The sequence below is a fragment of the Sinocyclocheilus grahami genome, unplaced genomic scaffold, assembly GCF_001515645.1.
Source record: "Sinocyclocheilus grahami isolate Dianchi unplaced genomic scaffold, SAMN03320097.WGS_v1.1 scaffold1931.1, whole genome shotgun sequence".
NCBI classification, from domain to species: Eukaryota; Metazoa; Chordata; class Actinopteri; order Cypriniformes; family Cyprinidae; genus Sinocyclocheilus; species Sinocyclocheilus grahami.
Window position 1 is genome coordinate 18864 of NW_015507110.1, and position 23763 is coordinate 42626.

Here is a 23763-nt window from a genome sequence, read left to right on the forward strand (position 1 = left end):
TTCTGAGGAGTTGGATTCCTCGCTCCGTGGGCTGTTCTCGTGGTAGTGTTTAGTAGTGCTCCCCTTTATCAAAGGGTTGCCTATGAGCACGCTACTCCTTTTCCTCTCACGTGAGAGTTGAGTTCTCTGTTTTCCCAGAGCACCTGGAACCAGCAGCATCAGGCGAACTAGGCCCTTCCTACGCCTCTCTGGTGCGCCGAGTTTTTGGCTAGCTTGCAGTACGCTTACCCTTCTGATTTCTAACGATCGTACTGTAGGTCGAGGCCCCCCCCTCTCGCTGAGAGCTGGGTGTTGTGCTCCCTCAGCTAAGGTAACTTACTGCTAGCCGTTCCAGCACTGGAACATGCTGTAGGTCAAGCCTCCCTCTCGATTGAGAACTGTGTGTGTTGCTCCCTCAGCTAGATATTTACTGCTAGCCACTCCAGCATTATACCTTAGATCGAGTTGATGACTACTCAAACATAGTGTTTTGGGATGCACCATTTCCATCTATGGGCTGCTCTTTCAGAGTGCCACGAGGGCCCCTTAGAATGGTATCTTTAAAATCCTTGTAATGGTATGTGTGCACGTGAAGTCTTTGTACACTTTTTAAAATCCACACTGTGGTAAGTTCGCAAGCTATTACTTTGTGTTCTTTCTAAAATCCTGTATGATGAGGGCTTCGCGTGGCAGCTTTGTGCCCTTTCTTGAGCTGGTTAAGCCCCGGTTCCACCTTGGGCACCACTCCACCTATGTATCCTCCGGATACCCACTTTTAACAGGGTGTTGCTACTAGGGGTCTGTTGAGACAGTTCCTTCAGCATATGCAGAGCAAGCAGTAGCCCCTGTGTGACAAGCCAAGACTTAGTATGCAACTCCCATGGCTATAGTAGAGTTGGTACTTAGTGCTCGCCATTGTTTCTGGCATGCACTCCCCTCAGCATGGTGGTGTGGGTATACCGTTCCCCATAGCGACCCCTAGAGGATGCAGTGTCATTCCCTACTCAGGGAACCATGGTTACATACGTAACCTGAGATGTTTTATGTACAGTGTAACAGTTTACATAAAATTATAGATTTTAAGAGCAGGTAATTGAACTTAATTGTCTCCTTAACTCTATGACCTGCTCTGTTTTGACTACAGCTAACTAATAACACTGTAAATGCAGGTATTTTCAAGTATATTTGTATATTTATATAGCAAAAGAGAACAGATATTTCTGCTCATTATTAAATTTAGTACATATAACACAGTTTTATGCTAAATGTACTTTTAATCTTTAGTTACCAGACAGGCCACAAGCACTGAATCACTGTTGTTCCTTTCCCCTGGTGACCGACACAACTCAATGAGACGAGGAACAGCTGAGGGAAAAAAAAGGCTCAATTATCTACAGTATTGCATACAGTCTAACTGAAACCTAAATATCATGTCACAGCTTTAAATATTCTGTTCATTTTAAAGATATTAAAAGAAAAAAAAGTTGTCTAGTATTTACGGTATTTTTATTTACACCTGTGGTTCCTCTGCTAGGACATCTGAGTGAACTTCAGTCATCTAGTCTAGCTAAGAAAACTGTACAAATACTAAGAAAGGTTTTCCTGAGATAAGCGTGTGCAGCATTTGCAGTGCAGGTGACTCTTTCTTAGTTATGTTTTGAGATCTAATGCAATGACATATATTAAGGTGCCCAAATCCCTTTTGGGCTAAATATGAGCTGTATGAAAATAGTCCGATATAGTTGTTTTGAGCTGCATTGTAGAGCCTGTTATGTTGTCTTGTACCCTTGAGCTGTATGGCTGTCTGTGCAACCAGTGGGTCTCTGCTGAGACGAGCCAGTGTGACGGCAGCTTTCTGTTGAACCCGCTCGCATGCTGCACTCTCGGACGGACTGGAAGATGTTGGCTTCTCATTCAGTAACACCAGCAGCTGCTCGACACCTACATTAAACATTCATAACACTCAAACATTATAGGTCACTTTGAAAAGCTGCATTTACACTGTAATGAACTGGAAGAAACAAAAATATTTGGCTTTGAACGTTTGCCTACAAATAGTGAATCTGTGGATGTTGTGCTTGCATACCCTTCTCCTCTAGAACATCTGCAGTGCACTGCTCCAGAACTGACAGATTTGCAAGGATTGTCACAACCTACGAGGAATGAAGCATTGTGTCATTACAGTGATTCTGGTGAAACAAATACTGCAATATTAAAAAACAAACAAACAAACGAAAAGTTAAAGGGATTGTTCACCCCAAGATCCCAAGATTTGTCATCATTTACTCCACATCATGTCATTCCAAACCTGTAAGACTTTCTTCTTCTGCAGAACAGAAAAGAAGATATTAATTTGAAAAAAACAAACCAAAAAAAATAACTTTTTTTTTGACCTTACAATGCAAAACAAAATGATCCAAAAATGCACTGGACCCCACTGGCATGGTACAGTCATGGTACAGACTCAAACAGAAACATTTTAAAATAGAGACATTTTAAAATATCTTCATTTATTTTTCACAAAAGAAACAATAGCATATATGTTGGGAACAACTTGAGGGTGAGTAAATAATGAGATTTTTTGGGTGAACTATCCCTTTAACTCAAGAACTGCCCCAAATGATCAGTGAGAGTGCTGGTTTCTACTTGCTTCTATTCTGGTATTATTTGGAGTTTAAGGCTAGATTTATCTCAATTATCTGGTCTTCATCACGTTAAAATACTCCTCTACTGAACTCATTCCATTTAAACACTCTTTGCCTCCTGCCACCTGCGTTTTGGAAACGATGTGATCGTCAAATCTACTCTGGCGGCCCAAATATGTTCACACATAAACACAGTCTGGTCTAAACAGCGTAGGATTAGTCTGTTCTACTAATCTCTCCTATCTTCAGACGTCTACTGCATCCAGTGGATGTGTCTGCCTAGATACAATCATGTTTGTGCATCTGAACACTCGCTCTAAAAACTATACAGCGGCTTCAATTTGTGATGTTGTGGACAAAGAACTAGATTTTCTATGCCTTTGTGAAACTTGGCATCAGCTAAATGACTGCATCAATCTAAATATGTGTGCTTTATCTGGCTACACTTACATTGATCGGCCACGTTTTCTTGCTGTCATTTATAGATCTGATGTTGCATTCACAGAAGTTACATTGCCTTGCTTCTCATCATTTGACCGCTTGGCATTTAAACTGAATGTTCACTCACCAGTTCTTGTGTTAAATGCCCTGCAAACATGTCCTTGCGGGGCCCATGCTAGCTTTTTGTGGGCACAGTGGGCTAGCCCATCTTATCAAACCTTCAAGTAACACTAAATGTTCTACTGTAGAGCAGTGTAATGAGTTTCTCTATTATTTTTCGCCTAAAATTGTGACTATAACTCTACTGTGCTGAATTCTGAATTAGTTGAGTTGCAACCTCTAAATTTACCTGGTTCTGTTTTTTTCAAGTTTTAATGTGGTTGACTGTGATTTCATTTCTAAATTGTTTTTGTCTATGAATTCTACTATACTTGTATACCCAATCCACTTCCCACTACTGTTTTGCACAACTGTCTATAAGTTATTGTTCCCCACATTACTGCTATGTTTAATGTCTCACTTGATGCAGGGATTGTCTCTCCCGCTTTTAAAGAGGCAGCAGTTACGCCAGTTCTTAAAAGCAATAGGACTGATACTGTTATGTCCAATTACAGACCTATTTCAAATCTACCTTTCCTGGCTAAAGTTCTTGAGCGTGTGGTTGTTGGCCAACTGCAACATCATATTTCTATGAACTGTTTCCTAGAAACATTTCAATACAGGTTTAGATCTGGACATAGTATGGAGACTTCTCTAGTGAGGGCTATGAATGACCTCTTCATTATAGCTGATTCTGGGGGTTGTGGCATTTTGGTTTTGTTAGATCTTAATGCTGCATTTGATACAATATGTCATGCTTTATTACTGGACAGACTTCATAGGTGGGTTGGTCTTTCTGGCACTCTGTTGATCTGGTTTGAATCTTACCTTTCAGAACACTCCAGATTTGTTTATCTGGGTACTAATAGATCTCAGACGGTCCCTTAAGGGTCAGTCTTGGGTCCTATCTTATTTAGTGTATATATGCTGCTTCTGGGGCATATTATCCAGAAGTATGGCCTTGGCTATCATTGTTATGCAGACGGCACCCAGATTTATATTAGCACTCAGCCTGATCTTGCTTCTGTCTCTTCGGCTCTCTCTGACTGTTTGCTGGAAATTAAGGCATGGATGAAACACAACCTTCTTAAGATCAACTGTTCTAAAACTGAAATTTTAATTTCTTAATCTGAATGAAATCCACATTTCTGTGGACGATAGCCAAAGATCCACTTCTGTCCAGGTTCAGAACTTGGGGGTGATTTTTGATGCTCAGCTGACCTTTAATACTCATTTTAAGAACATTACAAAGGTTGCTCTTTTTTCATATTCAGAACAATGCACATCTTCTACCTTTTCACTTTAGGACTGATGCAGAGAGGCTCGTTCATGCATTTATTACATCAAGGCTTGATTATTGTAATTCACTTTTTGCAGGTTTACCTGCAAATTCTATTAAGAGGTTGCAATATATTCAGAATCCAGCTGCACATGTTTTGACTTACACATCTTCACACCATCACTTTAGACCTGTGCTTTGGCAACTGCACTGGCTCCCAGTCTAATCACGCATTGATTTTACAATTCTTATCTTGACTAATAAAGCAGTATGTGGGTTGACTTCAGTTTACATCTATGATTGGGTTGCACCATTAACACCTGCTTGTATATAGTTAATATATAGCCTTGAAAAGTTTGCAGCCCATCTTCGACCTAACCACAGGCTCTACTCTTCACCACAATGGTAACCCTACAAAACATTAAGACAACAGAAACTCCTGTAAATCCCAACATAACAGAATATGGTAACACTTTAGATTAGAGAACATATATTCACTATTCACTAAGAGTTTTCCCTCAACAAACTTCTAATTTGCTGCTTATTGATGGTTAGAAAGGTAATTGTAAAGTTAAGGTATGTGTAGGGTTAAAGGATCGAAAATATGGTCATGCAGAATAAGGCATTAATATGTGCCTAATAAGTACTAATAAACAACCAATATACTAATAATATGCATGTTAATAAACAACTAGTTAGAATTGTCCTTAAAGTGTAACCCAGAATATTATTCGCAGGTAGCCAATGAAGACCACAAGCTGGCATGATGCAAATGTATCTGGGGTAAAAACTTTGCCAAACAATTTGTGGATAATTCCACTGATGCGAATAGTAAGAATTGGTCCTTAAAGTGTAACCCAGAATATTATTCGCAGGTAGCCAATGAAGACCACAAGCTGGCATGATGCAAATTTGTTACATACCTACATAGACAAGTCATGTATCTGGGGTAAAAACTTTGCCAAACAATTTGTGGATAATTCCACTGATGCGACCCCTAACAGGAGCAGTTGAAGGGGGAGACAGAGCGAAATATCCAAAAATTGTACAGTAATTAAGTATTTGTTGTTATTGTACAACTCTGCTGGCTACTGTTGATAGATTGCATGGATTTTCAACCTTAATCTTTAAACTGTTAAAAACGTTTTTTTTTGTTTTAAAACTAAACTTTCTGACCTTGCAAGCCAATATTAATGTTTGTTTTGTACTGATTTCACTGTGGTTTGTAAATTTGTCTCATTCACACATTGCTGTAAGTGTTTTAGCATAAAAAATGACAAGCAAGTCAATTACAAAGTGAAGGAAAGAGGAACAGATCTGTAAATAACTACAAACATGCCAAATTAAAGGAGTACACATTGTAATTTCAAATATGGGGTGTATTTATGTGTCTGTAAAACTGCTAGATCAGAACCTGGTCTTTGGAGTATGGCGTGTCGACTCGTTGGCGGTCTCTGCAGGCCTGTAGCAGGATGTGAACAGCATTGAGCTGCAGGAGAATTTCACATGCCATGCTATCAAAGAATGTGATGTTTGCCAGTGCTGCTGAGGCCAACAGAAACACTTCACCACAGGAAGCAGTCTTACACAGATCTGCAGACACACATGCAAGATGAATGGGTGAACAACTGGCCACTGCTTGGTAAGCTTTTTTAAGTAGCTTGATTGTGGTTTGACAAGCTACATTTTTAAAAGTAATTCAGTTGAATTAGAACTGGTTCACTGAAAAGAAACAGAATTCCTAACACAATCTGGGACAGGTATTTAGTCTTGCTTTCACTTTCAACCATAGTTTTGATATCTTAATGCCTTCCTTAAAGGTGCACACACACAAAAAATCCCTATATACTGTATATATATACAGTGGGGCAAATAAGTATTTGATACACTGACGATTTTTCAAGTTTTCCCACTTACAAAGAATGGAGAGATCTGTAATTTTCATCGTAGGTACACCTCAACTGTGAGAGACTGAATCAAAAAAAAAAATCCAGAAAATAACATTGTATGATTTTTTAATAATTAATTTCCATTTTATTGCATGAAATAAGTATTTGATACAATAGAAAAATAGAACTTAATATTTGGTACAGAAACAAGAAATAATAAAAATGACAGGCACAACAAAATTACTAAAACTTAAACTAGAATGAAAACTGAAAAAATAAAAGATAATTCACAAAATTAATACTGTTTTATCTATATATATATATATATATAGACACATTAAAATAAAAAACCTCTCAATCATTACTTTTGATCCACTAGAAATGTGTGGTAGTGTGTGTACAGAGACACTACCCCGTGCCTGTGTTTTCTTATTTTCTTTTTGTATTGCGGGACATTTCTAGGCTGAAACCTTTGTCTAGTTGGTGTGAGTTTGAGTGTTGAATCATTTCATCACTTAATGACTTAATAATTTTGACAACGACTTTTACTTCTGGAAAATATAATAAGTTGGATGTTTATGAGGAATCAGTTGCAGAACCAGATTTGCAGCAGCAGTTTGGTAGGTGCTATTCATTGTTTTGACCACAAGATGGCCACAATGTTCACCGGGTTGAAAATCTCCATTCAAAATGTCTCATGAAGTCTGTGAAAGGTAAAAGTGTGCCTGCAGCAATAACACACGTCAAGCATATCTGCAGATACATATCTTGGTGCATATCAGTGGAAGCCAATCTTGCTGCCATCCTGCAGAGTTCAGCTCCAGCCCTAATCAAACTCACCAGAAGTAGTTACTCAGGGTGTTCAGGATTACTTGAAAACAATGGACAGATGTACTGGTACAGTGCTGGAACTGAAGTCTGCAGGAATGTAGGCCACCAGGAGCAGAGTTGTTCACCCCTCGTTGATAATTCATTTTATTTTCTCAATGTGTGCATGTGTGCAAACATTAAATGCTGCTTGAACTCACTTATGAGGGCTGTGACGATGTCTTGCATACTCTCCAGGAAGCTGGCGAGGTGTTGTGTGGAGGTGTGATGGGGGGAGGTGATCTGAGCCATCACCGCCGCAGCCTCTGCTCGAGTCCCCTCCGCACATGTGCTGTCCGTTAAGATGTCTGCCAGAAACAGGATCCCATCCACCTGAGTTACACACCAAATGAACACATCATACTACCTTTGAATTCAACTGCTGGATTAGCTTTGATTTATGTCATATGGCTATTGAACAGTCGTATTGTTAAGATTGATGGATTGGTCATGTGACTTAAGCTATAAAAAAGCTAGGTAACATTTTATTTTGATAGTCCACTTTCTATTATAACTATAAAGGTCTGATAACAATTCTTCCACATTTTCAGATAAAAAGATTATCACTTAGAGTTCCACCAAATATTATAGTTTTCTTAACTCTTCTGAAGTTAAAACATTGGTACTGTGTTGCCTAAAAATTTATATAAACATATCTGAAAACTTGCCATCTTTTTGACCAATGACCAATTGTCATTTCATGCTCTAAATGGCAAAATGTTTATTTACACTACATATCAGTATATGAGAGCTTATACATAAAGTAGTATATAATAAATATAATAATAATAATACATTTTATTTATGGGCACCTTACATGACACTCAAGGACTCCTTACATACAAATAAAACACATAAAACAGTTAACAATAAACAAAAAAACCCCCCAAAAAAACAGTACAAACAAACAACAAAATTGATCGATTGATCTTCAAGAGGGAGCGGCAGCCAGCTGTGCCAGCGTTCACTCCAGAAACATATGAAACTTACAATAGCACATTGTGAAGTATTATAAACTGTATACAGTATATGACTGTATGATATTCAGTATATGAGAGCACATTGTCATTTTTTATTTTTTTTGTCTGATGCAGACTCAGAGCCTTCAGAGATCAAAATGAATCAAACGCATGGTATTTCTGAGCTGAGAGAGATAGGGTTTACGGTAATCTGTGCAGTTTTATAATGCTGTTCAGTTCATATAATATATCCCCAAAGAGTGGCACTGTTACACAAACTATGAAACTACTCACCAGAAGCTAATACTACCACCACATATCACTAATATATTGAGCAGGTGAGCAGGAATAACTCACCATGGCCATATCAGATATGTGAATGTACAAATCAATCCTCTACCTACTCACAAATATATATATATATATATATATATAATTTCCTTTTGTAAAGACACAAACACAATTACAGTTTAATAAAAAATGTCTTTCTATGCAATTCACTTTAAACAGTTAAACATTCTAGTTATATATATAATTTTTGGTTCTTTGGTAGCAAAAATTTTGTGTTGCTCCTGTCCTTATGAAAAGCTTGAGGAAATGTATGTCTAGAACATGAAGAACACATCACACATGTAAATGTGGATGAGGGGCCAGTTTTGAACCACTGTTTAGTTTAGCTATTAATGATGTCATTTTTATTAGTTTTAATATTTCTACATAGTTTTTATTCATTTTTGCTCCAGTTTTTGTTTTAATTGTTTTAGTAAACTAAATAAACGCTAAATTAAAATGTGACATGTTGCCTATTAGCTGAAATAAAACAACTTATTATTATTGTTGTTGTTGTTTTCAGTTAATTATTACTTTATTTCAAATATAACAATTATTATTTTTTTAAGTTAACTACAATAATCCTGGTTTAAGGCAAAATTCCAGGTTTCAGGATAAAACTGAATAAGTGCTCACATAAATACACACATAGTGTTACAATCATCCTTGTTTTCTGATAAAATATAAAAAGAAAAAAGCAGTAACCTCATGAACTGGTGTGTTTGTGACATTCAACTTTCAGTGGCGCACAAACTTCATATGTCAGAATCTTTGGACATTCAAAACCAGCATCACTTCATTACTTCATTCACTTACTGTTACAGCTGGTAGATCTTCAGCAAACCAGCGTCTCGTGTGTACTGCAGTAGTTTATTATCTTCCTTTTTTCCGTGTTTAGACTCATAAGCAGAAAATATGTCATATTTCTGCAACATGATATTCTTGGCCAAATCTCTCCAGGTCTGTTTATATATCAGTTGGTGTATTTGATGTGGTTATAAGCTTTCCACATCTACAGATTGTAGTGTTGTAAAGTGAAATGTTCAGTCTAATTAACATCTGTGAAAATGAATCTAAAGGCTTGAATACACTCTCATTGGTGAAAAAAAATTAAGGTAATATATATATATAATAAACGAGAGATACTGCATTCTCAGCTCACTCAGATTCTGCTGCACACATCTGGATCCTTTTATGTGTATGCTGGGAAACTGATACCTTTTCCAGCTGGCTGATGCCCTCTTCAACACAGCAGATAGAAGCCACAGTCCTCAACGCCTGTGCGTACAGCGTACTGAAGCAGTCCTGCCGGCAGATCTTCAGAAGGGCCACCACAGCTCCCTCCTGTGGACCACACAAACGGTCTTGCTTTAATAAATGCATTAAAATATCATTTATTAATCTGCTGAGAAAACTCTAACCTTCAGTAACATTTGAGTTGATATGTATCCTTTTCAAGAATTTAATCCTCAATACAGAGTCAATATAACTCAATATACTTAGTATATCTTTGTGCTGTGTGAGTATGTGAATGGGTACATAAGGTAAATCAATGGTGTGTGTGTGTGTGTGTGTGTGTTGTTGGTCTATTTACAGAAATCAGTAATAAGATCAGCCTCCTTTAACCCAGAACTGTGGATGACAGCAATCGGTCGCCACTACAGAGAAAATGACTGCGAGACGAGCTAACCACTGTCATTATGTGAATAAGCTTAATTATGTGTTGGTCTATTTACAGAAATCAGTAATAAGATCAGCCTCCTTTAACCCAGAACTGTGGATGACAGCAATCGGAGAATTGCCACTACAGAGAAAATGACTGCGAGACGAGCTAACCACTGTCATTATGTGAATAAGCTTAATTATGTGGGCAACACAGTGCGTCATCCTGGGGCCATGCGATGCCACACTAGAGAGCCTCAATCTGCAGAATATTCACACAGGCACATGACCACATCAGCTCCAGCTTTCTCATGCTCATCAGTCTGTTCTGTCTCTGGGTTTAGTGACGTACAGTAAATGTGGAAGTTAGCACTCAAAAACTCATCTTAGAGAAAAACTTTATCAATGGTAACTGTCAGAATTTTTAAATTGCACCCTTTTTATCTTTCAATCAATACAACGCAATAGTTAATACAAATTTACTATTGATTGTTTATGTGTAAATTATTATTATCAGCTTATTTTTCTTTCTTTAGCTAACCATGACATCAAATGGTTTGATGTTCCTATGCAATCATGTTCATCCATTCCTTGAAGTGAGATTTTTAATTATTATTAGCTTGGCTAATTTTAGATCAGACTATTTCAGTATATCTGTATACACTAAAAAGTTTGGGGTCAGATTATTTTTTTAAAGCATCAAAAAATCTGTACTTTTATTCAGCAAGGACATATTAAATTGAACAAAAGTGACACTAATGTCATTTGTAATGTAAAGAAAACACCTATTTAAAATAAATGTTGTTTTTACTAACGTTCAGTTTATCATTGAATCCTGAAAAAACACTGTATCATGGTTTCACAATTACAAAACAACCATTTTCATCTGTTATAATAATAAGAAATGTTTCTCGAGCAACAAATCAGCATATTAGATTTCTAAAGGACATGTCTCACCAAGAGACCACAGTCTGTTAGGATTAACTCCTCCATCCTTACCTTGAACACTGGCGTACCACAGGGCTGTGTTCTGAGCCCAATTCTCTACTCCCTTTTCACCCATGACTGCATACCTGTACATGGCTCTTACTCCATAATTAAGTTTGCAGATGGCACCACAGTCTTAGGCCTGATCAGCAGTGACTATGAAATGGCCTACAGGAAGGAGGTTCAGCATCTGGCAGCGTGGTGTGCCAACAATAATCTCGCACTCAACACCCAGAAGACCAAAGAACTGATTGTTGACCCCCGGTAGACTAGGAAAGACCACACACACACACACACACCCATCTACATTGATGGGGCCAAAGTAGAGCGTGTGTCTAGTTTCAAATTCCTGGTTGTCCATATCTCTGAGAATCTTTCCTGGACCCTCAACACCACCACTCTGATCAAAAAGCGCCTTTACTTCCTGAGGAAGCTAAGGAAAGCTCACCTGTCCCCCCACATCCTGCTGAACTTTTATCGATGCACAATTGAAAGCATCTTAACAAACTGCATCACAGTGTGGTATGGCAACTATACTGTCTCAGAGCAGAAGGCCCTCCAACGGGTTGTTCAAATGGCCCAACACATCACTGGTGTTCAGCTGTGCTCCATCAAAGACACTTACCTCAAACTCTGCTTACGAAGGGTGAGAAGCATTAAGATACCTCTCACCCAGCCACGGACTGTTTACTCTTCTCCCATCTGGGAGACGTTATAGGAGTCTTCGCTGTCGCACCGGCAGTCTCAGGAACCGTTTCTTCCCCTCGGCTGTCAGCCTACTAAACACTAAATTTAAATGCTGAGCACTCTATCCTACTCGGCCCAGCTAATGCTGTTTATACATTCTACCTCATGATGCCCAATGCACTAATATGGTCACTGACAATATATATATATATATATATATATATATATATATATATATTTATTTTGTACAAATACCTTATTCTGAAAACTTGTGGGGTAGAAATTGTGAGTGGGACCAGAACAAGAAAATAAAAATAAAAGAGTACAGAAATAGAACAAACGAAACAATAATAAAAAAAAACATTTAATTAATGTTAATTTGTGATGCTGCAGTTTGTAATTTTTAAGATTCAATCAGATACATTTAGATCACCAATTCATAAAATGGATGTAAGGAATTTATATATATATAAACACATACATATATATATATATATATATATATTTACACTTATTTATTTACATTGGTAATTTGCACTTCGGGTTAGATGCTAGCATTTCATTGGCTCTGTACTTGTACTCTGCTAAACGACAATATAGTTGAATTGGCTGCTGAAAATTCAGCTTTGCCACCAAAGGCAAATATTTTTTCTAAGATTATTATGTTCAGTAAGGCATTATATTTTATTATATATATTTGTATAAACTAAAAATATGAGACAGTCCATTACTGGTTCATGCATGAAAGATGAGGCTTGACTAAATTAGTTGTGGAAGGATGTCCATTTTGTAGAGAACAGGGTGTGTTTATTTATGGTCTCAAATATTCAATATCATTATGAACTATAAAGCAAAATCAGCGCAATGTTGGTGAATTAAGTTTGTCTCATTTTTGAACTGTGATGTTCAATATATGAATTGTGAACCCACAATCATGAACTAAAACTAAAACAATGAGTGGAGATTAAACAGAAAGTGAGAAGCAAAAGCACTGACAGATCTTTAACATGCTGTATCTATTTGATTACTGCACTGCAGCAGACGGAAGTGAACGATGAATTCAGATGCCGGTAGTAAACAGCCAGTTGTCATTTCTCTAACAGGAGCATGATGTAGCCAAGGCAGAGAGCCAGAAAACAAGCGTGTCACTTTGATCAATGCAGCACGCTAATGGGACGGGGCAGTATCAATCTGATTAGAAACACACACACCAGTAAAACCTTATCAGACGACTAATGGATATGAGGCTGCGCCATCACTGTCATCAGAGTTAAATAAAGAACCCCCTCCAGAGTACAGCAGTGTCCGAAATACACTCCCAGATGAAGCCCTCACCAATGTCTTACTGGATTCATAAGCTTAAATACCTGGTATAGTATTGTCATGATCACGCTAGGTTCTCCATCATTCATTCAACCATCAAAATCACCAATGTACCAACTAGAACTTCCCTTCCCATCATCCTCTCTAGCACTCAATCACACACACCTGACAATCATCAGACCTCATCCCCATCACCAAGAATAGAGAACTTTTCCAGGTTACGTATGTAACCATGGTTCCCCGAAGGGAACGAGACGCTGCGTCGAAGCGCTTTGGGAACGCCTTCAGCGTGACCACGCTCTGAATCACATCTGTAATCAGTCCAATGGAAGGGCGAGACATCACAGGCAGGTGACATAATCGATCAGGAAGCCTAAAAGCACGTGCGGTGGAACCGGCATCAGCTTCTAGGAATGAAGCAAGAGCTGGCAGGGTTGCCGGAAGTATGGCACCGAGACGCAGTGTCTCGTTCCCTTCGGTGAACCATGGTTACATACGTAACCTGGAGATGTTCCCCTTCAGGAACTCGAGCGGCGTCGAAGCGCTTTGGGAATGAGAATGCCCACAACGCCAGACTTTCAAATCCCTGCCCAGTCTGTGTAGCTACGGCGAGAGAACAGAAGAGCTCGGAGTGGCTTGCATGTCTAGGCCGTAGAACCTGGCAAAAGTAATGGCTGTGGACCAACAGATGGCAGATGGCCTGCATGGACACACCTGCTAGAAAGGCCTTGGAGGCCGCCATACTTCTGGTTGAGTGAGCCTTGACCCACAAAGGCGAGGGGAGATCAGAGGACTCATAAGCACTGGATATGGCATCCACTATCCACCGGCTGAGGGTCTGTTTAGTAGCTGGAAGACCTCTCCTAGGGGTACCGTAGCAAACAAGCAATTGGTCCGCCCATCTCCACAGGGCAGCTCTGTGGATGTATGCGTCCAGTGCTTGCACTGGACACATACAATTAAGCTTCTGCTGGTCTGGCTCCCGGAAGGAAGGAGGACAGAAGGCCTGGAGTACGACAGGCCGTGGTGCAGATGAAGGGACTTAAGGGACGTACCCCACTCAAGAGTACAGAAACACTTTGGCCATGCCGGTCGCAAAGTCAAGAAAAGAAGGAGCCACTGAGAGGGCCTGCAGATCCCCAACTCTCTTTAGAGAAGATATCGCCAGAAGAAAGGTAGTCTTTATAGTGAGATGGCGATCAGAGATCTCCTCAATCGGCTCGAATGGAGGCTTACAGAGAGCTTCTAACACCACAGCCAGGTATACAGAAGTACACTAATTTTGGGTAAGGGAAGTCAAGCCTATTTCTGAAAGAGAGGTAACTAAGGGTGCTTTCACACCTGTAGATCGATTGCTTTGTTCCGAAACAGGGATTAAAATTATTACAATGTTGCTTTTTATTCTTGGTGCTGTTCGCTTTCACATGGCAAAGCTTCTAAATGGACCAAATTTGTTAATACAAGTCACGCGCGAGTAAACTGTTGTCTCATTGGTCAAAGTTCCACGGTTTATTTTCCGGGATTCCACTTAGCTGTCACATCTGGCATCCATCAGGATGGAACGACAACAGCTTTTTTTTTTTTTTTAGCTGTACTTATATTAATTTATCATTTTGAGCAGGAGTCCAGGATTCATTGGGAAAACATTTTTAAAATACACCTACTAGGAAAAAGAGCAATAAGACGGCATTATAAAATGAAAAATTGTGCTTTTTTATTTTGAATGGCGAAGACATGCTCACCCACAGACATTCACAGGTTCATTTTGAAGTATTAGCAAAACAACAAAGCTAATGCTTTTCACGGAACTTACGTAATTACCCATTATACATTGTGATATAGCCTGGTTCGTTGGTCAGTTAGATCAGATTGCTTTCTCACTACAACCGAACCGCTTCAGATTTCATTTTCAATTGAGCCGAGACCACCTTGTTCAGGTGATCTCAGACCAATTGTGTTGGCGCGGATCCGGGCACGATTGCCGTGTTCACATATACCCAAACAAACCAAACTAAGGGGGGAAACACGGCAGGTTCCTAAACAACAAGACAGGTGTGAAAGCACCATTATACTCAGAGGCAGTTACCATGCTCTGTGAACCTAACCTGGTTGGGAGCAGGTTTTCTTTTTTAAACCCAGAGTTTCTTTCGGTCTCCTCCCCCTTTTTAAAGCATAAGCGATGTTTAAATACCTCATTCATTCATTCATTCACGCTGCAAAAATGCTTTTCTTAGTGATCATTTTGGAATCTAAATTAAGTGCACAGTGTCTACATTGAAACAGACACTGAATGATATTTATTTAATATGTCAAATGTTTGTACAGGAATGAAGCCTACACCTAATGAACCTTTTACCTGATTGTATTATTTTTTTATACTTTTGCCTGTGGGATACCATGAAAATTTATATTAGTTCAATAACTTACAGTTCTGCAACATTTTACTTTTGATATAATAACAGTGATTAAGAATTAATGTTAAGTATTGACTCGGAAGTATGCAGACATCTTTTTGTCGGGTGCTGGTGCTATGGTGAATCATAATTTCGGAACTCCATTGATCATGGCTTTTCATAGTCATGGTGCACGCGCTAAACTCAGAGTCAGCCTCCTCAGAGTTGATTGAACTAACTCAATTCAGCTGTTCTGAACCTGAAAACTCAGAGTTTCCCATCTCAGGGTAAGTCAATTCAGAGTTTAAGTTTCAACTGTTGGTTGAACCTCCTTATTGAAATGGGCCCCAGGAACTACTTCATCTACTTCAATCCAGTGCCCTACTCTGATTCAGTGGAGGACTGTAATGGCTTCCTACTCCAATGGTCCCTAGCATTGGAAATGCAGTGCTTCTCAGCAGAAAGAGCTCAAATCTTTTTCTAATATCTTTTATTCTGTGTACAGAATTTAATTGGAATTAGGGTGGCTTAGTTATGCAGTCACTTGATGCATTCTTCACGCAGTTCCACAAGATGTCTGGAAGACCTGCTTACGATACCACAGCAAGTTAAAAGCTCATCAAAATTTGTCAAGGAAATAATGATACACTTGATTATTCACTTTCAGGATTCTGGCCGCTGCAAGTGGATAGAACAACCCAGCACTGCTTACTGTATATCATCACAGTTGCAACTAGCAGCTTACGATAACACCATGGATTCACACCAACAATTCATCCAGCTCTCATTCCGGGTCGCCTGTTACATGAGTAACTCTCAAGAATAGCAACCATCAGCTTCTCCAGAACCAGAGTTGGAACCAATGCAAGTTGCTGCATTTCATTTCTCAGCACCTATGCTTGTGCTGTGGAGCTGAAGGACATGTTAAATCAGCGTGTCCCATATGACCACCACTACCAGTGGTGAATGTTGTTTCCCTGCCTTCAGTAAACCCCTGGCTACCACTCTAAAGCTTTGATGTCTCTTTTACACTCAACACTTTACTCGACTTTCAGTCAGCCAAAAACTTAAACTTGATCTTCTGACAGAGAGTACCTGAGATTAAGGAAAAGGAAGGAAAAGAAAGGACGTGGTCAAGTATGGTGTCCCATACTCGGAATTTGTGCTCTGCATTTAACCCATCCACACAGCAGTGCAAACACACAACAGTAAGTAGTGAACACACACACCGTGAACACACACCGGAGCAGTGGGCAGCCATATTTCCTGGGGAGCACTTGGGGTTCGGTTCTTGCTCAAGGGTCTCAACTCAGTAGTGGTATTGAACGAGCTCTTATTGCATTATAGTCCTCCATGTCCGCGGCGTTCTCAAAACTCTGGCAATTTGATAATACCTAGAATATCAAAATCAACTGTGGGCGGCAGATCCTTTACCTATTTAGCGCCCAAACTCTGGAATAACCTACCTAACATTGTTCGGGAGGCAGACACACTCTGTCAGTTTAAATCTAGGTTAAAGATCCATCTCTTTAGCCTGGCTTACACATAACACACTAACACATTTCTAATATTCAAATCTGTTAAAGGATTTTTAGGCTGCATTAATTGGAACAACTGGAACCGGGAACACTTCCCATAACACCCGATGTACTTGCTACATCGTTAGAAGAATGTCATCTTCGCTAATATTAGTCTGTTTCTTTCTTATTCCGAGGTCACCGTAGCCAACAGATCCAGTCTGTATCCAGATCAGATGGTCACTGCAGTAACCCGGATCCAGTACGTATCCAGTCCAGATGGTGGATCAGCACCTAGAGAGGACCTCGACAGCCCTGAATGTCAGCGGAGATCAGGACAACTAGATGAGCCCCAGAGACAGATCCCCAGTGAAGACCTTGTCTCCTAGACGGCCACCGGTGCAGAGTCCTCTGCACAATGTGACTTTGCTGCAGCCTGGAGTTGAACTGCTGGTTCGTCTGGCCAGAGGAGAACTGGCCCCCTGTCTGAGCTTGGTTTCTCCCAAGGTTTTTTCTCCATTCTGTCACCGATGTAGTTTTGGTTCCTTGCCGCTGTCGCCTCTGGCTTGCTTAGTTGGGGACACTTAATTTCCAGCGATATCGTCGACTTGATTGTACAGATACTATTTAAACTGGACTGAGCTGGATAATGACATCACTGAATTCAGTGATGAACTGCCTTTAACTGAAAATTGAGTGTTTACTATTGTCATTTTGCATTATTGACACACTATTTTTCTATTTAATGCTGTAAAGTTGCTTTGACACAATCTGTATTGTTAAAAGCGCTATATAAGTAAAGGTGACTTCACATGGCCTTACACTGCTGTGTAGTTTTGGTTCCTTGCCGCTGTCGCCTCTGGCTTGCTTAGTTGGGGACACTTAATTTCCAGCGATATCGTCGACTTGATTGTACAGATACTATTTAAACTGGACTGAGCTGGATAATGACATCACTGAATTCAGTGATGAACTGCCTTTAACTGAAAATTGAGTGTTTACTATTGTCATTTTGCATTATTACTATTTTCATTACTCTTTTCCTAATTAATGCTGTACAGTTGCTTTGACACAATCTGTATTGTGTCAAAGACTTGTCTTGGCTTGACTATCACACTTCTGGTCCTGGAGAAGTCCACCACTGACGTTATTCTAGGGTGCCCCTGGCTTGTCTGGCATAATCCTGTGATTTCCTGGAACAACGGTGACATCCTGAAGTCGGGCTCCACCTGCCATGCAACATGCTTTCCATTCCTACCTCTCTTGAAAAGACCAAGTCCAGCAGTATTACCGGTATTTTCCACATCCATTGAAAGCCCATTGAACAAACAATCTGTGGATATTCTGGCCTGTTATGCCCACTTTCATGATGTCTTCCAGAGACGAGCCTCAAAATTATCACCTCATAGACCATGAGACTGTGCTATCAACCTGATTCCTGGTGAACCAGTGCCCAGAGGAAAAATCTATCCAGTTTCCATACCTGATCAGCAAGTTATGGAGGAGTACATGTATGGGCAGCCCGGTCTCATTGTTTGTACGTAGGTATTAGTAAGTAAAATTTGCAAGCACAAAACATAGATTTTTATATATTTTGATTGATGCTGAAACTTACAATTTGGACATATTACAGCATTTATTTCTATGTATTTACAGCTAAAAAGACTTTTATATCATATTTGTATCAACGCATTTTTATCATTTTAGCGATTTAGATTTTTAGACCCCTTAACCTACCCCTAAACCTACCCATTTTATAGCGAATATAAAAAGATATAAAATGTCATAGACCAAAATATGCAGGGAAATTACCATTTTAGTAACAATATAGCATTAAAAATAGATATTTTGAGTCGCTAATATCACTCCTACCTCTAAACCTAACCCATAACCATTTCTTAAATATACAGTGGGTACGGAAAGTATTCAGACCCCCTTAAATTTTTCACTCTTTGTTATATTGCAGCCAAAAAAAAACATGACAGAAAGATAAGTGCAATGACAATTATTTATTTATCGCAAAAATGTCCATTTATTTATCGCAGTACCAAAACAAGTCCAAATGACGATGCATTGCAGTCGCAGTCATCTCTAATGGGATACAAGTTTTGTGTGAGGTGCATAGCAGAATTGAAGTTGCTAATCACTGAAAATATTATCCAGATTTTTATCCTGATCCACTCCATGATGGCACGCATTTCTCATTTAAACACACCTCACCAGAAACACATGTCACAATCTGTGACAAAGCAGGCGAGAGCCAATGAGCATGACGTAAAACCTATCATAAAGATTCTTGAAGTGGCCATTTTTATATTTTTAACAAGTCCATCAGTGCGGGTATTGATGCTCACGGCCTTCACGCTCAAGATGGAGATGCAAATCGCTAAATAAAGGCTTGAGTTTAGGACTGATCCTCGCATTTGTATGGTTTCTGATGATTTGGATTACAGCGCACAAATAAAATTGATTCCTTTTGTAATTATGTTGTGTTTTTTTGGTGTATTTTATGGTACTATTTTCAGTCACAGCATGTTGGAGAAAATGCCTTTTGTGTCCCATGGCAAATAAAGTAAATATTACATGATAAGTAATGGTTAAACGATTGCAGAAATGTTATTCATTTTAAGGGTTTTATGTGTAGACTTGTTTATCATTATGTATTCTTTGAAACGAGTTGGCAGCAGAAATCACACAGAACAGAACGAAAAGTTATCATTTCACTGCTCCGTGTGTGTGTTCATGGTGTGTGTGCACTTAGATGGGTTAAATGCAGAGCACAAATTCCGAGTATGGGTCACCATACTTGGCTACACGTCACTTCACTCACTCACTCACACTCATATTAAGTAAATGAGTAAACTTCATTTAATAATGCAACTGAAAACATAATGCCATAAATATGACTGAATACAAAATAAACTGTTATTGTTAATGTTAATGCAGCGATTTCAATATTCATAAGGATTCATTTGTAAGTCTGTGAAGTTGTTCATACATAAATAATTTACGCTTTAGCTGTCGTCAATACGTCAGGCTGTATGTTTCAGTGTCTGTGCAAATGTAAGTAAATGTACGTTTTGTAGTACCACATTTTACGTAAAATACATACGAATTCTCATGAGATCATGTTGGTATGGGACCCTGAAACAATGATACATCTGTCCATCAACTTCCCCTGCTGCTTCCTGCTTTTTTTTGTGGCCAATAAAGATGGTGGCTTGCAGCCCTGCACTGATTACGATCTCTCAATAAAATCACTGTCAAGTTTCGGTATCTTCTTCACGTCATCCCTGCTGCACTGCAAATGTCGCGTAGAGTAACACTTTTCAGCAAGCTTGTCTCCATCCATGTGCTTATTTTTCAAGGAAACTCTCTACGGCGGAACAAAACTTCGAAATTGGCAATCGAGAGCTTCTGGCCATCAAACAAGCTCTCGAGGAGTGGCAGCACTGGCTGCAGGGAGCCCGTCATCCATTTCTGGTTCTAACTGATCACTGCAACCTGGAATATCTGCAAGTTACCAAACGGCTAAATCCAAGACAGGGGGGCTCTCTTATTCGCCTGGTTTAACTTTACCATCACCTGTCATCCAGGGCCAAAGAACTCCAAAGGGGTTAAGCTACCCACCTGTATGCAACTGAAGAGAATTCATTCCGAGAATTTTTTATATTGCATTCTACCGTCCAAGCAAATTGTCAGTCCTATCCAGTGGACCCTGGACGAGAGGATCACCGAGGCTGCTGCTACTGAGCCAGCTCTGCCGGACTGCCCGCCACTGCTGCCAGAAAAAACCTACATACCCACTTCACAACAGATTCCTCTCATCAAGTCAATCCTCTCCTCTGTTTGCAAGATCAAGGAAATTGGATGCTTTCTTCTAGAAATGACTTGCAATCTCAATCAGGTGTCACAAAGCCACTCTCAATGACACACAAAGCTATTTGACTTTCAACTGTGATCAGCTGTGCTAATTTTTATTAGCTCAGCATGAAAAGAGCTTTCCTGGAGCATTTCAGTCCATAGTAGTGCAACTGAAGCAAACAATCAACAATGGGTAAGGCACTGTCAAAAGATCTCCAGATTAAAGTTGTGGACAGGCACATGTCAGGAGATGGATACAAAACCAATTTTTCAAAGGATTTATCAATGCCTATGTAGCGTCTGGACCACTCAAACACACAATATATATTTTGTTAGCTAGATTTAACAAATACTCTGTAACACCCCAGGAAGCCGAACAGGCCCCTGGTTCCATGGTAACCCTGACACCCAATACATTTACGACCTCCTGGAATTTAGGTGAAGAAAATAGCTTCCTTGCCCATAGGGAAAATCCACAAGGCAAGGACTTGTCTTTGCTAATTAATTAATAGGAAAACCTTTCTTTGAATGAACACACATGATCCTTCAGGTCATTGGGTATATTATTGTCATCTTTAAAGTTTTATGTTTAAATGTTCGCCGGTTCCCGCCTCCTTCTTTTACCGATCAACAAACTATGTTACATCGGTTGCCAAAACCCGGGAGAAAGGAGGGACACGCTGTCAGAGAGCCCTCGCTGTTGAGGGGGATCGTGGTTGTGGCATCACAGATATTTTCCGTACTGCCCCTTTGTTTACTTTCATTTTCTCTGTCACCACCCTCCAACTAAAATACATTACGATTGGAGGCGAGGACCAATTAAGAGGAGGAGTATACATATAAGGCGAGGTTTAGAGACTTTAGAGAGGTTCGACTGACCAGAATCTGTCCCTGCGTCTCAATGTTCATACTATCCATCCTAAATAGTATGTGAGATTAGAATAAGTGTGTCCCAAAGCATAGTATGTTGAAAAGAGTATGTCAAAAGTCCCCAGATGGTCTACTATTTCAAATCGATTTTTGAAGTTTTCTTAATTTATTTTTATTTATTTTTATTTTAGCATGTGTGTTGCATGTAGCATGTGGCTCAGTGTTATTTTTCTTTAGGATTACTGATAAACTAATGTAGTTTGATTTGTATTAGTTATCTGTTTTAGTTACAGTTGTAGTAATGTTGCCATTTTATTAGTTTTGTATTATGTCTATATAGACTTTTTATTAAGTTTTAAGTTTTATTTAATTTGAGTTATTTCAGTACTTCAACATACAAAATGGAAATGAAATAATAATGTATTTATATATACAGTATATATGTACATGTATATGTGTGTGGCTGTACATACACATGTAAGTTAGTAGTTTTTTGGTGTTTGGCTTAGTGTTATGTTAGAATCATTATTATACTCATACCTTTTGTTCTTTTAATATTTTGAATTGTTTTTAGCTTTATTTTCTTGGTTTCATTTAAATGTTTAGTTTTGAAATGTTGTTGTATGCATTTGTAATTTTTATTTAATTTCTTTTATTTTCTTAAATGTGTGTGTATATATAGTATTTATAGAGTTTTATCTTTTAGTTTTAATTACTTTTTCTTATTTGTAAGTCACTTTGGATAAAAGCGTCTGCTAAATGACTAAAAGTAAAAGTAAAAAGTAAGGGTGGATCCGTGCACACTCTAATGGCTAAAATTGCCCACAATCCATTGCGCTTTGGTGAAGGATTTGGTCCAGAACTACAAACACGAATAAAATGCGTTAGAAAAACTACAAACGTGGTGGATGCACGCGATCGACGGTTAGGTAGAGAGGTTTACATAAAGGGGTTTGAGTTACTAATAATCAACGTTTAACCTAGGGCCTGTACCATGATGGTAGATGAACAAATTCAGAGTTAAAGGAATAGTTTCGAGATTAGAACCACTCCAATCCAGCTTTGTTGGTACCATGATGCTGATCATCAACTTTCTTTGTCAACTCAGGCTTTGATCCTGAGTTTGTAGAGCACGTGTACATGAATGTGTGACATCACTGGTGAACGGCCAATCACGAGCCTTGGATAAACGTTAATGGTTTTGCTAAAGGTTAAGAGATTGAAGAATATGATGAATTTAAATGCATTTACAATGAAAAAAGTACTTGTTCGTGAAAGAGGACAAATAAAATACATGATCTTGCTTTATCAGTGCAATCAAAAGTGAAACTTGTTATATACAGCGATAGAGACTCGAACATGTAAGGTCACATAGTCATTTTTAAAGCATTATCTATTGATTCTACAGCTTATTTATATTACATACAATCTGTATATATTAACACTCATTGAAAATAAATTATTTATAATAACTGTTAATCTAAAATTGCTTGTGTGTAATGGAATAATATAAATTGTGTACTTATATAAATCAATAAAGTAATTATCATTAAAGCTAGAATTTTTTTTAGTACTAGTGACCTTTAATTTGGAGCAAGTTAAACTGGGGGAGTGACTTTTTTTTGTGTTAGATATGCGTCACTTTGCTCACATCTGATTGGTGCAATTTCAGTTTGAGCTCTCTAACTCAGAACATAACCTGCCCCGGAGCAGGTTAGCCGTGTAGTGTAAGTTACTATGGCAATGAACGCTGCTAAAAGCCAAGCCACTTTCATGGTACCTAAAAGCCAGGATTGGTGCATACTAGACTGAAACTTACCTGGCTAGCCAGCTAATCTGGCTTAATGGTACAGGCCCCTGGTAAAAAATATTTATTTATTGTTATCCGTGTTATATTCCATCTGCAAAAGCAATGTGAATTTTTATAAACATCCATTTGGTCGTTAACTTTTAAATGCATCATTATGCAGAA

General features: G+C 38.8%; 1 protein-coding gene across 1 annotated transcript in view; it reads right to left on the minus strand.

Annotated features, from left to right (window-relative positions):
* The window catches only part of LOC107573397 (protein inscuteable homolog), a 78005-nt gene that overhangs the window by 7220 nt on the left and 47022 nt on the right, over positions 1–23763 (minus strand). Inside the window, exons 7-12 of the mRNA XM_016259835.1 lie at positions 9707–9832; positions 7361–7532; positions 5858–6036; positions 2066–2132; positions 1765–1920; positions 1268–1344 (exon numbers count right to left, since the gene is read on the minus strand). Coding sequence (XP_016115321.1) covers positions 1268–1344; positions 1765–1920; positions 2066–2132; positions 5858–6036; positions 7361–7532; positions 9707–9832 — 777 coding nt within the window. The remainder of the gene's footprint in view (positions 1–1267; positions 1345–1764; positions 1921–2065; positions 2133–5857; positions 6037–7360; positions 7533–9706; positions 9833–23763) is intronic.